Below are 17,055 nucleotides of genomic sequence, written 5' to 3'. Positions count from 1 at the left end.
TTTATTTATTTTTTTATCTAAAATAATTGGATCAGTACATTTCAGTTATTTATTTTACAATGAAAGATAAAAGCATTTTATTAATATACTTTTAAAAGAGGAATGTTGTTCATTTAGCTAGTGGCTGATATTTTCTCACTTCCACAGTGTCTTCAGGAATGCGGAGGGTATCATGTAACACACCCACACACACACACACACACACACACAGATGCAGTGACCATGGCTGTCATGAAAAAAGGCCGGTGAGAGAGAGGGAGTCGGAGGAACATCTTTGGGGAACGTCTGATAAAGTAAGATGATTTTATTTATTGCACACCGCTTCAATGTTTTATTCTATAATACCTCCGGATCAAAGACAACTGTCAAAATAAATGATTATACACCCGCATCAAAGACAACTGGCATATCCAGATCAAACACAACTGTCAACTTGACGTATAATAGAAAGGGCAATAGGGCAAAGACAACTGTCAAAATAAATTATTATACACCCACATCAAAGACAGCCGGCATACCCCGGATCAAACACAACTGTCAACTTGATCGATCGATAGGTCAAAGGGTCATCCCTAGATCAAAGGGACCTCCGGAACACACTCCGGAAGGTCAAAGGTTAGCCCCGCCCACCTGTCAATCATAGGGTCATAAATCATCTTGACAGAAGCCGTATGGTATATCTACTGTTGAAACCACAAGACTCCACTTAAACAAATCAAACTGGCCAATTTAGTTTCAAGAACAAGGAACGTCACAGAAACTGGACACAAATTTATGTCTCTGTATATGAGGACAGCTGTTCGTGAGATTTCTGAGTGGTGTTATGTATATTCATAATTTATACAAGCATATATATTTGCACAGTGTAGTAAAATATTAATATTAAAGATATTGTATTTGAAGGTTTTGTCCATTTAAACTTAGCACTATAAAAAATGTGTTTGTAGACTATAAGACAGAAAACAAGTCATGTTAGTTTGCCTTGATTGGGACTATAATGAAAGCTTCCTTGGTCCATGTTGCGCACCGGGGTCTGAAAGTGCGTCTCTCAGTGAAGGATGGCCAGCAGGAGACGCTTGAAATCTCCACCACACTCCGATCTGATGGCATCTTTCAGAGGCACATCATATTTCTCCAGGTACATGTCTTTAATGGTCTCCAGATCAATCTACTCAAGCAGAGGAATGTCCATTACAGGTTGTTCTGTAAAACGCTCTAATAATCTAATCTCTGTGTAATTACAGTACATACCTCATGCTAAATATCAATGTCTATGATCAGAATAGCATATTATACAAATTATAGTGTTTGCTATATACTGTGCACGGTAGTGATATAGTACTCGAGACTGATTTCTGCTTTCTCGGACTCGTCTCGGACTTGTTCCTTCAAAGACTTGGTCTTCACTCGGTCTCAACCCTTCAAAGACTCGGTCTCGACTCGGTCTCGACCCTTCAAAGACTCGGTCTTGACTCGGTCTCGACCCTTCAAAGACTCGGTCTTGAATCGGTCTCGACCCTTCAAAGACTCGGCCTTGACTCGGTCTCGACCCTTCAAAGACTCGGTCTTGACTCGGTCTCGACCCTTCAAAGACTCGGTCTTGAATCGGTCTCGACCCTTCAAAGACTCGGCCTTGACTCGGTCTCGACCCTTCAAAGACTCGGTCTTGAATCGGTCTCGACCCTTCAAAGACTCGGCCTTGACTCGGTCTCGACCCTTCAAAGACTCGGTCTTGACTCGGTCTCGACCCTTCAAAGACTTGGTCTTGACTCGGTCTCGACCCTTCAAAGACTTGGTCTTGACTCGGTCTCCACCCTTCAAAGACTCGGTCTTGAATCGGTCTCGACCCTTCAAAGACTCGGCCTTGACTTGGTCTCGACCCTTCAAAGACTCGGTCTTGACTCGGTCTCGATCCTTCAAAGACTCGGTCTCGACCCTTCAAAGACTCGGTCTTGACTCGGTCTCGACCCTTCAAAGACTCGGTCTTGACTCGTTCTCGATCCTTCAAAGACTCGGTCTCGACCCTTCAAAGACTCGGTCTTGACTCGGTCTCGACCCTTCAAAGACTCGGTCTTGACTCGGTCTCGACCTTTCAAAAACTCGGTCTTGACTCGGTCTCGGACCACAGTGGGAGGAGAAGAACTCGTAATTTCAGACCGAGTCCTCGAGATTGTTTTTTCCAACGCATTTTTTTTATGTTCATATAAAAATACACAATACACATAACAACAATAATAATAAAATGGAATGTTGATGGGCATTATTTGAAAATGACATCCCATGTTGCAATGCAAAGGCCTAACTGTTGATTATTAACTGGGGTGATATTAAATCATAAATATCAAAACTGACATGTCGAGACAAAATCTCGACTCGGACTTGCTTCCTCAAAGACTCGGTCTTGTCTCGGACTCGACTGTATTTGAAAACCAACGGACTCGGTCTCGACTCGGACTCGACCCGTCAAAGACTCGGTCTTGACTTGGACTCGGCATAGGCGTCTCGTCCCATGCATCACTAGTGCACGGTATGCAAATGCATGCATGAAATATCTGGAATACAATGCCATTCAAAAGTCTGTTTTCTTTGAAAGAAATTATTACTTTTATTCAGCAAGGATGCCTTAAATTGATCAAAAGTGGCAGTAAAGACAATGGGCACTATCATACAATAGTCACAATGCGGCGCCAGGCGCGACGCAAGTGTTTTTAGCTAGTTTCAGCCCGACGCAGTTATCATTTTCACGTCCTGTGCCGCGTTGTTTAAATAGCAAATGTATTTGCGCCCATCTGTTCGCCCATGGGTGTGCTGGTCTGAAAACGATGTGTGTTCAGGCGCATTGTTGCTATTTACAGGCAACTGAAATAGACTGTGCCATTGTCCAACTGAAACCTGGTCTAAAGTCAATGGCGCAGTATTTATTTTTTGTTATTTAAAGAGTGCGTTAGTAATGTGCGCCTATAAGCGGTTCCACAACGTGCGTACACTCTGCTTATTACACACACAGGGACACGCAGCAGTAGGGGTGGGAATCTTTTACCATCTCACGATTCAATTCGATTCCGATTCTTGAGGCCACGATTCGATTCAAAATCGATTTTCGATTCAAAAAGATTTTCGATTTAAAACGATTCGATTTTATCCATAATGATTTCTAATCGGGTTTCTGATCATGATCTACTCTCATCTGCTTTGCTATACAGAATGACAAACGGAGACCAGTGTTTCCTCTAGGATTTTTTCCAGCTGTGGTGGCAGGCCCATTTCGCCAGGGGGAGGGGGCGTGGCCCATGAGTGATTGCCAATTGCCACGCCCCCTTACCCCAGGTGTTTAAACCTCCCCTAAGTATTATAACATTATAACATGAAAGGCTCGAATAAGAGCGGCAAAGCGATTGTGCGCATCCCGTGCGCAGAATGATGCACTTGAAGCAACGCGAAGTCACAGCGCGCAGCGCTCCGGATTGAAAAGTTCAAAGCACAAAGCGAAGAGATTATATCTGTCTATCTATGCTTAATGTATTATATATTTGCAACAGTTTATTGAGCATTTTCTTTTAACAGTTTTAAATTTCAGTTACAGTGCGGATGAAGAACAATTCATAGCGCTCTCCAGTGCTGTAATCTAACAGACACCCGGGAGAAAGGATTATGATTTAGAAAACGCTATAACGCGACGCGCTGTGTGAATGCTGAATGGAGAATGACTGAGGAGAGATGAGTTTCCATTAACTTTAACTAACGACTTAAATATTCATTTTTACCTCACATTATGCTATTGAATGACTTTAGAAGTCTTGGAATATAGTGCGAACACTTTATGGTGCTTTACAATGTTTTTTATGCCTTTAGCTTAACAATAACACAATAGTATGCACATTAATATCGGACCTCACTGAGAAGCTGCAGCCGTGGCAAAATTATTTTAGGTGTGGCGGCCCGCCACGGCAGAATGAATGTAGAAGCATCATATTTAGAAGCATCAGAAGCTCTATAAAAGCATCCATATTTGCTTCCTCTGATTTGCCGCTCACGTTCAAAAACCGGCTGCGTGCATGACGTCCGGACGTCCCGTATAGGCTATAGTTACAAAAATGGAGGCGAACAGCCAGCTGATTTTATTTATTTATTAAATCGATTCTTGGACATTTCAGATCGATTCTGAATCGTTGCAAATGAGAATCGATTTTTTGGCACACCCCTACGCAGCAGCAGGGACAACCATTAAGGACCATGCGCTGGGTGCACAGAACATTTTTCCAGTCGTTAAACTAGCAAAAGTGGATTCAGACACGCCCTAAATGCACTTGCGCCGTGTGCTTAGATCGTTAAAATAGGGCCCATAATGTTCCACAGCAAAGCAGCATATTAAAATGATTTCGGAAGGACCAGAAGACTGGAGTAATGATGCTGAAAATTCAGCTTTGCATCACAGGAATAAATCACATTTCTAAACAGATTAAACTAGAAAACAGTTATTTTAAATTGAAATAATATTTCACAAAATACATTTTTTTTTCTGTATTTTTGATCAAATAAATGCAGCCTTTGCTGAGCATATGACACTTTTTAAAATAACATTTTAAAAATCCTACCGACCCCAAATTTTGGAATTGTAGTGTAATATCATTCATGACTGTTAATATTCCAAAGTTAGGAATAAAATTAAAAATACTGGATTTAAAATGCGTACCACTGTTTGAAATATTTACCGCATGCTGTTTCACATGCTACTTTATAAAAATTTCAATGCTGTGCAGTGTGCAGTACACAACACTCTAGTATTCCATTCTGAACACACCCAAAATGACTAGTAATAATGATTGAACGCCCGTTCACACCAACAACGATAACTTTAAGGATAACAAAGATATAGTTCTAAAAATCATTCTAAATATAACAGAATAGAAAAGTCCACACCACAACTTTAACAATAATGGCACAGAAACAATATAATTGAAATCACTTTCCGAATGATTTTTTTTTTCCAGCTGATGAATGATAAAAACAATGACAGCCAATCAGAATTCATCCTGCCTTGAGCATTTAAAGTGACAGACGACAAAACTGCGGCATGTGCTTAGAATCAACAGAAAAATATTGTGTGTTGGTGTGGACGCGTCGCTAATGTACTTATATAGTTATCTTTCTTGGTGTGAATGGGCCTTAACACTACTCAAAGCATACAAAATGAGGAAAGGTATTATACCTCTGAGCGACACACAATGATGCGGATGAGAGTGTCTTCATCAGTCCCGGCACCTTTCATAGCGGCGTTCAGCCTCCGGGCAAAGAATAGCTGGGGGTTCTTAGCAACCCTCACTATGGGTTAGATAGAAAGTGTTAAACAAGTGAAGAATTGCTATACAAATAATCAAAGCTGGAAACTCTAGTATTGTAGTATTTTAACATAGCAGCTTGGCTTTGTTCACAAATCTCGTGATGGGGATGAAAAAAAGTTCATTTTCGTTCTTCGCTTAGGGGTAAAAATAACCTTATTTGCTTTGCAGTGGTATAATGTAACCGAACATCCCGACGCCGCTCACACTGCTAAGACTGATGTGAATATGTACATATGTGCTGCACGCTTTCCTTTCAATAACAAAATAAACAACAAAAATGACAGCGATGTAGAGATGTAGAGATGATTGCACCAGCTCTGCAATTTAGCACTCCAGTAAAGTCACGTCACATTTATTTATATAGCACGTTATCAGGGCCGTTTCCAAGATATTTGGGGGCCCTAGGCAAAAGAGTGAAGTGAGGTCCCAAGTCCTCCCTCAGGAATTTTTTTTAAATTCAGATGGGATTTCTTGTATTCTTGTGCATTTTAAGAGTCATGAATTACTCTGTAGTAGCCTACGCTACACAAAGTGGCCACTTGAGTGTAGTAAAGGACGCAGTGTCTTCATTTAGGCATTGTTGATGTGAATGACACAATTTGATTAATGTTTATTTTTGTCAACAAGGCAAAAACAAGGTAAAAAAAAGTATAATTATTCATATTATTATTCTATTATCATTAGCATGGCAAAAAATCTCATGCGATCGTAATCTGGGCTCGTGCATCAAGAGGATTTAGCTCAAAGGAAGTTTTCGAATGCTGTAGCTACAACAGTGAAGGGCCGAGAAGTTGTCTAGTGTGTATTTTATGCTTAAATTCTGCAAACAGAACAAAGTTGTGTATGACTATTAATTAGTTGAACTTTTTCACCCTCTAACAACGCTCACATATACCGTTGTGTTTGGTCACTGATGTCAAGGTTTATGTTCGCAGAGATGTGAAAAAATGTCAGACAGTTGTATTTGGAGATAATAATGGTTTACTTATCGCTGTCTTTTTGCGTTTTTCCTCTTCTTCTTTCTTTCTCTGTCTTTTGGAAAATCCTGAAGGATATGAGCGCTTCATCATGGTGACATTTTTAAATTTAAATGCCCGCGTAGCGCTGAGTGTAGGAACAACAGTTTCTCTTCCACTGACAGCTAGTGGGGGACCTGATGGGGGGTGCGCGACGGTGGATGTCACTTCAACATTACAGTGATTAGGGCACTCATAGTGTTTGTCATTGCATAGGGGGAATCCCTCTAGTTTGGGGGGCCCCCTCTCACTCACGGAGCAGTACTGATAGCGCTGTCTCACTGTGGTGGTTTGTTTACAGTGGTTGATACTGTTTGACGAGGGCAGATACACAACCCAAACGACCTTGCGGCCATCGGGGGCCCCCTTCAGCTGGGGGCCCTAGGCAGCTGCCTACCTTGCCTACCCCATTGCGACGGCTCTGCACGTTATACAATAGATTGTTCAAAAGCAAGCAGCTTTACAGTATTAAACACGAAAACACAGTTTCAGTGTCTCTTTTAAATAGTTCTGTCAGAACCATTATCGTCAAATACGATTGACAATTAGCATACAGTTTGGATAGGCGGTATGGTTCCGTTCTGGGCAAGAACTCCCTGCGCAAGTGCGCATCCATGCAGCCTAACATGGATAAGAGCAGCAATAACCCCCCTTAGGGTAAACAGAACAGAACCAACATGAATGTATTGCATATATCATTAATTAATTTTAATGTACAACATTATTAGAGAATTTAAGTCTGATTCAAGTGGGATCAGAATGCCAAATCCTGACTGGACGAGAGGAGGACCTGGGGATGGAGGAGGGTAATTCGCTCCTGAGAAACGCGATAGCTGCTGAAAATACTGAAGGAGCTTATATATGTATACAGTGATAGGCGTCGTATTCCTATAGGTAGACATGGATCAGCTGAGAGTCAGCTGATGCGAGCTTGACTAACGTGACCTGCCAGAACAGATGCTACGCTTGATAACTACAACTTCCATTTTCTACTATAAAGCGGCTCTCCAGTGTGTTCGTGTTTTCACTCGTGGACGTCTGACCTCGACAGATTGTACAGAAGAAATGAACCGGAGAAGATTTCCACCTCAAAGAAGGCGGAGTCTCATAGCCACACCCACCTAATACATTATTGCCACGGACCAATGGTAGTTTGAAGGTGACACAGCTACTCGAATACGATTTTATAATTTTATTTTTTTCAATTAGGAATAAATTGGATTGTTGTAGTTTGCTATTGTTGTGATCTCATGTCAGTGACAGGTTGTCCCGCCCTCGCACCTGAACAATCACGTCATCAAGAAGAGAAGAGATGTTGTTGCAAGAGGGAGGGGGAGTTATTTTATAAGGGCACTTGAAAAATAATGATGTGCACTTATAAATCATTTATAATAAATACGGCAACATTCCATTAAAAAAACAAAACAATAACTGTCAATTTTGATTTCATGGTGACTTTAAGTCTCAGTCAATTGGGTGAATTTAGACACACTACAAGCTGTAGACACTACTGGACATTGGATTTCAAAGATTTCACTTTTGCACAATTTTCCATTTGAAAATCAGATGTCATGTGATTTCTTTGGTGTTCATGCTACAAAAAACTCAATGGTTGCTGCCTGTTTGAACAAGGCCAGTGTTTACAATACAAACCAAGTGTGATGTAGCAATCCTTCAGAGTTCCAGAGGTTTCCTTATCAATTGCATCCAAAATCTCAGTTCCAGAGATCTGTTGGAGAACATGAAACACAATCTCAAAGTAATCTAGAGCTATTACAAGAAAACTAAAAAAACTTATTGTACTAAATTACTACTTTAAAGGGAGTTCCCCTAGCCTGGTTAAAATCAGACCATTCTCAGTTGTAACTGAGTTATGGTCTGGCAAAGCGTCATAGACAAATCATTTCCAGAGGGGCGTCACCAACGGACGTCGCGGATAGACCTAAACCAATCAGAGCGATGAAGGAGATGACGTATGCAGAGCGGCGTAAACTTCTCCGAGTGTTGTTCTTTGATTGGTTTTTAACAAAAAGGAAACGTTCAAATCGCTTAAAACAGACGCGATAGCTGATTCGAACGAGTGATGTTCGACGGCGGCATCCATCTTTGTAATGTAGGCTACAAAATCTGCTTCAAAATCCCAGCGCTGTCGTCATTGTGTAAAGCCCGCCCCAACGTTTCTGATTGGTGCCGCGATTTCGACGGATTGGAAATGGGCTTGAATGAGCTCTTTGTCAGACTAACTTTCAGAGCAAATCTAAATTTGCTGGAAGTTGTCTGGGTTTTCCCAGGCTAGAGTTCCCCCCCTAAATGAAAATTAAGTCATCATTTACTCACCCTGGTGTTGTTCTAATGCTGTATGCCCTTCTTTCTTTTTCATACCACAATTTAAAAAAAATCGTCCATATAAATGGCAGTGAATAGCGCCAGCATCAAGACTTTAAAAAGATGCAAAAGCATCACGGCATGATCCCATGTGACACATGTCGTATATTCCAAGTGTAGAAATCCCAAAAAAGTATCCGTATACTTTCTTCACTTAGTTGAATATCTCCAGACCTGAACTCTGGTTGTCAGATGACAGTCAGAATGACAGTTGACTGATGTGAATGTGAATATATTCACCTCAGAGAAGAAAGTACATGGATTGTATTTTATGTCGTGATTTTATTCATTTGTATTTCTCGCAACTTGTGTGCTTTTTGTGGGAGAGTCGTAGTGACTGTGGCACAAATAGAGTCCCGCAGCACAGAAGACCAACAGCCAAGGTCCGGATTTTTGTTAAATAATACATTACATTTTTTTTTTTTTTTTTACTAAACCCTATTATATTCCCCCAGAACACTTGGAATATACTACACGTGTTGCATGGGATCATTCTATGATACTTTTGCATCTGATAGTGGTCCGAAAAAAGAAAGAAGGGCAAACTGCATTAGAACAACACCAGGGTGGGTAAATGATGACATCATTTTAATTTTAGGGTGAACTATGCCTTTAAGCTCACAGAACAGATTAAAAACTCACGGCTTCATAGGCTTTGAAAGTGGCCTGCAGTTGTAAGTAGTTCCTGGTGGCCAGAATGAAGCTGAAAGTTGACTCGTCTGTGCCAAAGCCGCCCTCTCCAGCCTTACAGATCATTAAAACATATATTAATAAACTGGAATAAGACTGGACATGGGACTAAATATTAAAATCATTATGTTATCATCATTGTTATCATATCATTATGTTATCATAAAATATCCCAGGGTGATCTCAATTCATATTAACATGTTTGTATATTGTAGCAACGATACATATTTGCATGTTTAGATAGACCAGGCTTTCCTAAATTGGAGGAAACTGCAGTAAATCATAATAAAATACAATATATGTATATATAGTATTTTATATATTTTATAAATATATTATTTGTTTGAATGTCATATGACCATTAACTGACATCAGAGAACTGTGAACATATAAATGTATTAAGTGACTAAAATATCAAGAAATACTAAAGATTTCTATTTTAAATAAATACTGTTCTTTTGAACTTTCTATTTATCAAAGAATCCTGAATAAGCAGAACTCTTTTCAACATTGATAATAATCAGAAATGTTTCTTGAGCAGTAAATCAGCATATTAGTGATCCCTAAATCCATTCAAAATCACCCTACAAATGCAATAATCTATAAACCTCAAATGATTTGTAACCCTTATCTGTCTCTAAAGTTAAACATAAGTTAATTTTTTTTTTAAAAAACAAATCATGTTTTCGATGTTGTCCACACAATTTATGTTGTGTTTCCAGGCATGTGCTAGAACCAGGCTTTATGAATATCTATAAAGTGAGATTGTGTTGAATGTCCCCTACTTCAAACAGGGAGACGGCGTCTTGCTCTGCCAGCGCTTCGTCCACCTCGTAGCTCTCGTCTCTGTTACCCTACAAGAGAGAAAGTATTGACCGAGAGAGTGAAATCCAATCTGAGACACGTCATTGAATCCTGCCTCCACTTATCTAATGAAAGGGGATCTGAACCACTGCCAAGCTCCAGCGCTCTATAGGGACATGAGGAAAGGGGAGGGGTACTAAACACAGGCTGACAGTGAGCTCTTAATGTCACCCAGGACTGCAGTGTAGTCATTTTGTAAGATGTAAGCAACCATTTTGATTCAGAATGAATATAATTTACCTGGAGAAGAAATGTTAGTAGTCGCCTAACATCCCCACTGGTGTCTCCTTCAATGTCTGCCTCCAAATCCCTGTCATGCACTGTAAACAACAACACACAGTTGTGTTTTTTTCATTTGATAAAACAATAGAAAAACTGTTCAAAATGAAGAAAAATATTTTTCCCACCTCAACAGTCTCAACAAGTCTGTTGGATGTTTTCACCCGTTGTATTGTCTTTTGATTCTTTACTAAATTATTTGAAACATCATGATTCTAAAATCTGGTCAAATCCTGGTTGAAATTTTGTAATGTCAGAAATATGAAGACAAAACTGTAATTCTGGGACGATTTATACCAGTTTTACATTCACAGGCTCAAGAACTATATTTTTTCAAATAAATGAACACATAATAGATTAGGTAGATTATAATCAGCAATTCAATTCTGGTAAATTTGATGCAATGACATTCCAATGTCAGACTGTAGTGGATTTTGTGGGTTAAAATAATAAAATATGCAATATGGTGCTTTTATAGGAAAAATTAAATTAATTTTGATTTCAGCAGAGTTTGAAATCTGGCTTTCAAAAAGGATGCGACACTGTTTGCCGTCGAGGTTGAGGACGCTAACATTAGTAGAATCTCAAGCGGTAAAACAATGTGACAAAAACACACACCCGTCCGACCCAAATGTTTAATGTCATGATTGTTACCATCTATTTGCGTTAGTTTATATTCAGCTGGTCGCTTATGCATTCATTAGCTGGCGAAGTTGCATATTTAAAGCTATTTGATTTAAGAAAGACAACTGATATGTTTATCCAGCCGACAGAGACATATAAACAAATCAGAAACGCATTTGATTTCAGTTCTTTTTTTATCATCACTGCAATACATATTTTGTCATTTGATTAGATAATCATCAAGTGTTCTAAAATAGAAGCAAATAAATTGCGAGATTATATATATACATTTATGTAGCTAATTTCAATGCTCTGGCCTTTATGTAGATATTTAAACATGGTCATCTTTAAGCATGACTGTTTGGATTCATATAAAATGGCAACATTTTACAATAACATTCCATTTGTAACATTAACTAAGGTTAATAAATGCTGTATAAGTATTGTTCATTGTTAGTTTGTTAATTTCGACATTTACTAGGGGTGTAACGATACCCTCATGTCACGATTCGATACATATCAAGATATTGAACCTACGATACGGTATTTTTGCGATACTCCAAGAAATATGGTAAAATGTTCTGTTGATTAAAATGCTAAATTTGCTGTTACATTGTGGCTGTAAATGAATAGGCTTGGACTTGGTCCTGGTGACCCAATGCACAGGACAACGGTGACACCATATAATATTAAAAAATATTCATGATTCTGAAGCTGAAAATACAGATTTTGCACTCTGTCACTGACCACATATATTTAAAATAATGTAGGCCACTTTTTACTGGTAACAAAAGACATTTAGCATGACCAGGACCCGCAAATATTCCCCCATTGCATTATTAATTATACATTATATTCAACATTATATACAGTAGTTTAATGAAGTATTGACACTAAAACTCTGTAAACTTGAATTTATTCCTCCTCACACAGAAATGTTCATTTTGGGTGAATTATACACAATACATATCGTCACTATCCATAATACATATTGATGCATTTTTGTATTGCGATATATTGTGACATGATATATTGTTACACCCCTAACATTTACTAATACATTTTTTTAAATTAACTTTACATTTTTATTGAATCTGTTAACCTTAGTTAATGCACTATGAACTAACATGAATGATCAAGGTACAATTGTATCGCTCAACTATTAATACATGCTGTAAAATGTATATTGCATAATGCATATTATTGGTTGAGTCGTTCTTACCGTAGGTGTAGGTCTCTTGGTAAGTGGCAATATCCTGTTAGAAAACAAAAAGTAGGAAATGACTCATTTCAATTTCTAAATCTATTTAACTGTAAACATATTAGTAATGGACAAACATTTTCCCCTGCTTTGATAACAGTCACAAACACAGGAACTTGCAGAGGCTTTCAATTCAAAACAAACTGACATACAGCATTGGTAGCAGTGCACAGAATCTCCACCAGGACGTCCTCGTTGGTGCCAGCGCCCTTCATGGCCTTCCTGAGCTCTTTAACAGCAAACACGTGAGGAGGATCCAACATGGCGAGGATGGCATTCTCAAAATTACCAGTCAGCTCACTCTTCAAAACATCCACCAACTCCTTCATAGAAAACATTCACCTTTAAATGCATTCTCTTTATTCTTAAAATATATATTTTTGAACTATCTCTTTGACATGAAAGTGTTTTCAGAATACTCACATCATCATATTTCTCAAAGTATGCTTGTTTTATCTCCATTCTTTGAGCTGCACTTCGATTGGCTAGGATGTTTATGATGGCTTTCTCATCAGTTCCTTGAAAATTTTATAGAAAATGTCATTCAAATTGATCCACCAGTTATGAAAATGGCCTGTAAATAGCAGACTAACTATAACTGCATGTCAAATTGTAATTGCATTATACCGAATGCTGAATAAAATATAAGACTGGCATAAACATCTCACCTAAACCTTTGCAGGCTTTGCGGATGGCCTTTATATCGGCAACTACGTCGAAGTCTTCATAAGGAAAAACTGTTGGCTGTTGAATAAAATGTAAATGTAATCATTGTAAAGATAATCATTTTCAATGTTCATTATGTTTCACAGTTAATTACAATATGTGTTAGAAGGTCACATGAATTAGGTCACTTAATTCATGTTTTAGGATTCAGCATTCAGTGAATTTGCTTGCGATGACCCTGGCAGTGATTATTATTGGATGAGGACATTTATATGTGCCACCAGTGTAATACCATTAAATATTAATAAAACATTTAAATTTAATATAAGAAGTCAGACTGTTGCAACTACTCCTCTTACATTAAAAAAATACGTTGTCACTGCTTATTATTGCTAAATAGTTTTCGCTTAATGGAAGCAATTCTTGCAGCTATCAAGAATAATGTGTTTAAAGCAAACCACTGTTATGATACTTCAATGAAAAAATGTTTTCTCACATATTTTAAAGATTTCAAAGTCCTAAAACATTTATTACTGCTGCAATGGTATACCATATAGACCTATCCCCAAAAACTGCCATTATAAAATGAAAATATTATAAATGAGCGCCACCAAATCTAACCATTAATCTAGAGATAAATTAGATGTTAATAAATAAATACTAAATCAGCAAACATTATCAGGGAAATCAGTACAGAGCTGAAAAAAAACATGATAAGTCAAATTTTCTTATTTTTTTCTTTTGCAAACGACGATAACAGTGTAAATACAGCTGGGAAACAGCAGAAAAAAAGCAACTTTATTCATATTCATGAACCAGTGCATGATGGGAACACCAGTATCAGAAAGTCAAGTAGGTTTTACTTAATTTTATAATGTTGATATTTACACTTTGATTTCTACAAGCTTGAATTGAGTACTGATGTAGAATTTACTTTGTTTTTTTATTCTTGCCTGAACTAACTTATTCAGTGTAGAAATTATTTGTTTTTTTCTGTAGTATTTACTTCATGACAGAATAAATATTCACCAATATTCATATTGATCTGCCTGCATTGACATCATTATATGAGAACTGAACTGAGCTGGACGATGACATCACTGTTTTCTCCAGAGCGGCTGTATAGATAAATGAACTAAATTAATAACTTTTTTTACAACAAAAATTAACCATGCTGGACTATGACGCTATTTTCTTCTAGATCTGCCATACAGCAGAAACAAACTCTGTTGCATTATTTTCCTGTTATCATTGTAAAGCTGCTTTGAAACAATCTGTATTGTAAAAAAAAAAAAAAAAAAAGCCTAAATAAAGTTGACTTGACTTGTGTGTGTGTTATGTTATGGGGACTAAATGTCCTCACAACACAAGGAGAGTAATACGAGCAAATTTTGACCTTATGGGGACATTTTATTTTGTTATTATAAAAGAAAAATCATACTAAATGAAGTGTTTTGAAAATGTCAAAATCCAGAAAGTTTTCTGTGATGGATAGGTTTAGGGGTAGGGTTAGTGTAAGGGGATAGAATATACAGTTAAAAAAGAATAAAAATCATTACGTCTATGGAGAGTCCCCACAAAGATAGTGAACCAGACGTGGGTGTGTGTGTGTGTGTGTGTGTGTGTGTGTGTGTGTGTGTGTGTGTGTGTGTGTGTGTGTGTGTGTGTGTGTGTGTGTGTGTGTGTGTGTGTGTGTGTGTGTGTGACTGAAGAGGTACTATCCCCTCGGTCTCCCCCATACGAACAAAAGGCCGGCTCAGGAATGCTCAGACTCTCCAAACACTGCAACCCTAGACCGAGGCCCCGCACAGGCGATATGAAGAGTAGTCTCCTCCCAAAGCATTTCCTCTGACTCATTCATAACGGGATTCTAATACAGCCCTTCCCTTTACGATATCATATAACCTTATAATCTAAATCACCGTAATACATATTCTAAAAGTGGAAAAATAGTTTTCCCAACATTTAACTGTTAAAACAATCGTGGATAACAATTATAATTACAGTTTACACGATAAGGGCTGTTTCCCAAAAGCATTACGTGGCATCGCAACGAAGATCAGACAACTTAACTGTCTTTATTCTTTTGTCACTGCAACGTTATTCATTTTTCTTTCCTTCTCTTTAAAACAGATTTAAGTTGATCGATTATGCGACCAGTCCCGTATCAAACTCTGCGCAGAATGCTATACACGAACACACTCTCTCTATCTCTCTGTGGCGTGTGTAAGGTGCGCATTATAAAAATGAAATGAAATACTCACTTGACAGTTTCCCATGGTGAGAGTTTTTGGTGTTTGATGATCAGATGATCTGACCGCTGTCCGAACTGCAGGCCACACGCGCGAGAGTTTCGGTAAGTGACGTCAGCACGCAGGGAAATAACGGGATGGATTTCAAACGTGCTCGTGAGAGGCAGCATAAACGGGTCTGGCATCTGCATTTTTGAAAACCATTACTATCATCATCTATACACTATTATACATTACCTCTGCATACATTATAATTGTTATTTCTGACTCTGTCTAAGTATGTATTTAAATCTCCCAATTCTGACTGTTTCCCCCCCCCCCCAGGCAGTTTAAGAAAACATCTCATAACAAGAATACGCGTGACCTAGACCTAAAACCACACATATGACAGATAGCCTACAACTGTTTGGAGACACGAGAACGTATTTAAACGTATTTCTTTAGCACATATTCTATAGATAGAAAGACTAATTAAGGGCGCCCCCTACTGAACAATAATACAAATTTCAATAACGTATTTCAGAGTGATCAAATGCTTTATTTGCTTGTTTATTTAGACCAAATTTACAAATTAATGCTGTAAAGTGTAGAACAGTATAATCAGCAACTTCACTGACACGAAGGAGAGGTTCAGTTCTCTTGCATTGATTCTCACACAGCTTGATAAAACACTCAAAGCATGTTATCTAAATAAGAGGATAATATTACATTTATGTTCCATGCATATGAGTTAAACTATTGAATGCATTCAAAACATCACATTTGTGTCATGATGAAAAGAACAAAATCTCCATTATTTTGCCTTATTATATACCCTTTCTTTTTTGTTGAATGAGTTTAATCTACCAACAGTTATGATAATTATTTAATCACTAATTTATAATGATTATTATTGTTCTTCTTCTTATTATTATTATTATTATTAGCATTTGTATCAGGGCTCCTGAAAATGGCATTTTTAAAAATGTCAAAATCTCCTTCTATTCAGCAGCGCGAAGATCATATCACTGCTCTGAAGAAGACTGAAGCCTCTCTCTCATCTCTCTCTCAGCGGAACACAATGCTCTGCAAGCTGATTTAGCATCTCCCCTGCGGTCATTCGGCGACTTAAATACAAGAGCAACTTTTAGAGCAAATTTCCAGCTACGTTGTTGCTGCTCTGGATGAGCACTCTGAGTGTGCCTCTTTCCTGGGCCGCGCCCACGCCGAGGCGGCGCCTCTGGACTCAAGCTGCCCGCACTGTAAGAAGCTTAACCTCGTGACACTGCGCACCCAGATCGTGCTCTTCAGCGAACCTGCCGCTCCCTCATCTACTTCCCCAGGCTGAGCAGCGGGGCGGAAGCGAGCTCTCCCCTCACTGCGTGCCTTGCTCTCCCCTCAACGTAACGAGTCCCCTGTTATCTTCACCCATGAGGATCAATGCCCCTTATCTGGCGCGAGTGGCTTGGTCTCATTTGGTGGGTCTGAGAAAGAACTCGAAGTCTCTGGCCGCCTCTGACTGCGAAGAGTGGGCGAACTCCGGTGATGAATCTGCCCCTATACCGCCTAAACAGAGTGACAAACGGCCTCGCATGGACCCAGAGCTTTTGCCAGTCCTCACTAAAGCCTTTGAGGAACTCGGTTTGGAATGGTCGGCCCCAGAAGGGCCCGCTCGACGAATGGTTCCTGCAGCCGGG

The 17,055-nt window shown here is 38.8% G+C and overlaps 1 protein-coding gene across 2 annotated transcripts; it reads right to left on the bottom strand.

Moving 5' to 3' along the window:
* Positions 1–847: 847 nt before the first annotated feature.
* Positions 848–15,528, bottom strand: anxa13 (annexin A13). Of its 2 annotated transcripts, none has more exons than XM_056249851.1 (11): positions 15,392–15,528; positions 13,130–13,205; positions 12,885–12,979; positions 12,614–12,784; positions 12,423–12,456; positions 10,538–10,617; positions 10,219–10,287; positions 9,386–9,487; positions 8,012–8,087; positions 5,210–5,322; positions 848–1,168 (listed from the first exon to the last, which is right to left on the bottom strand). In XM_056249851.1, the coding sequence occupies exons 1-11, from the start codon at positions 15,404–15,406 to the stop codon at positions 1,049–1,051; spliced, it is 951 nt and encodes a 316-aa protein (XP_056105826.1). In that variant the 5' UTR covers positions 15,407–15,528; the 3' UTR covers positions 848–1,048. The 2 variants fall into 2 exon arrangements, with proteins under 2 accessions (XP_056105826.1, XP_056105827.1); XM_056249852.1 differs by having other exon boundaries at positions 12,614–12,781.
* Positions 15,529–17,055: the final 1,527 nt, after the last annotated feature.

This window comes from Rhinichthys klamathensis, unplaced genomic scaffold (genome assembly GCF_029890125.1).
Source record: "Rhinichthys klamathensis goyatoka isolate OS25496 unplaced genomic scaffold, OSU_Roscu_1.1 h1tg000064l_1, whole genome shotgun sequence".
Classification (NCBI taxonomy): Eukaryota; Metazoa; Chordata; class Actinopteri; order Cypriniformes; family Leuciscidae; genus Rhinichthys; species Rhinichthys klamathensis.
Note: the sequence above shows the minus strand (reverse complement) of the source record. Positions and strands in the feature narration are given on the sequence as shown.

Bases quoted from the DNA above. Each gene is read 5' to 3' on its own strand.
- anxa13 (XM_056249851.1), bottom strand. The intron at 12,980-13,129 runs GTGAGATGTTTA...AAAATTTTCAAG, and splicing joins CAAAGCCTGCAAAGGTTTAG to GAACTGATGAGAAAGCCATC. The intron at 8,088-9,385 runs GTGAGTTTTTAA...GTTCTCCAACAG, and splicing joins CTTTCAAAGCCTATGAAGCC to ATCTCTGGAACTGAGATTTT.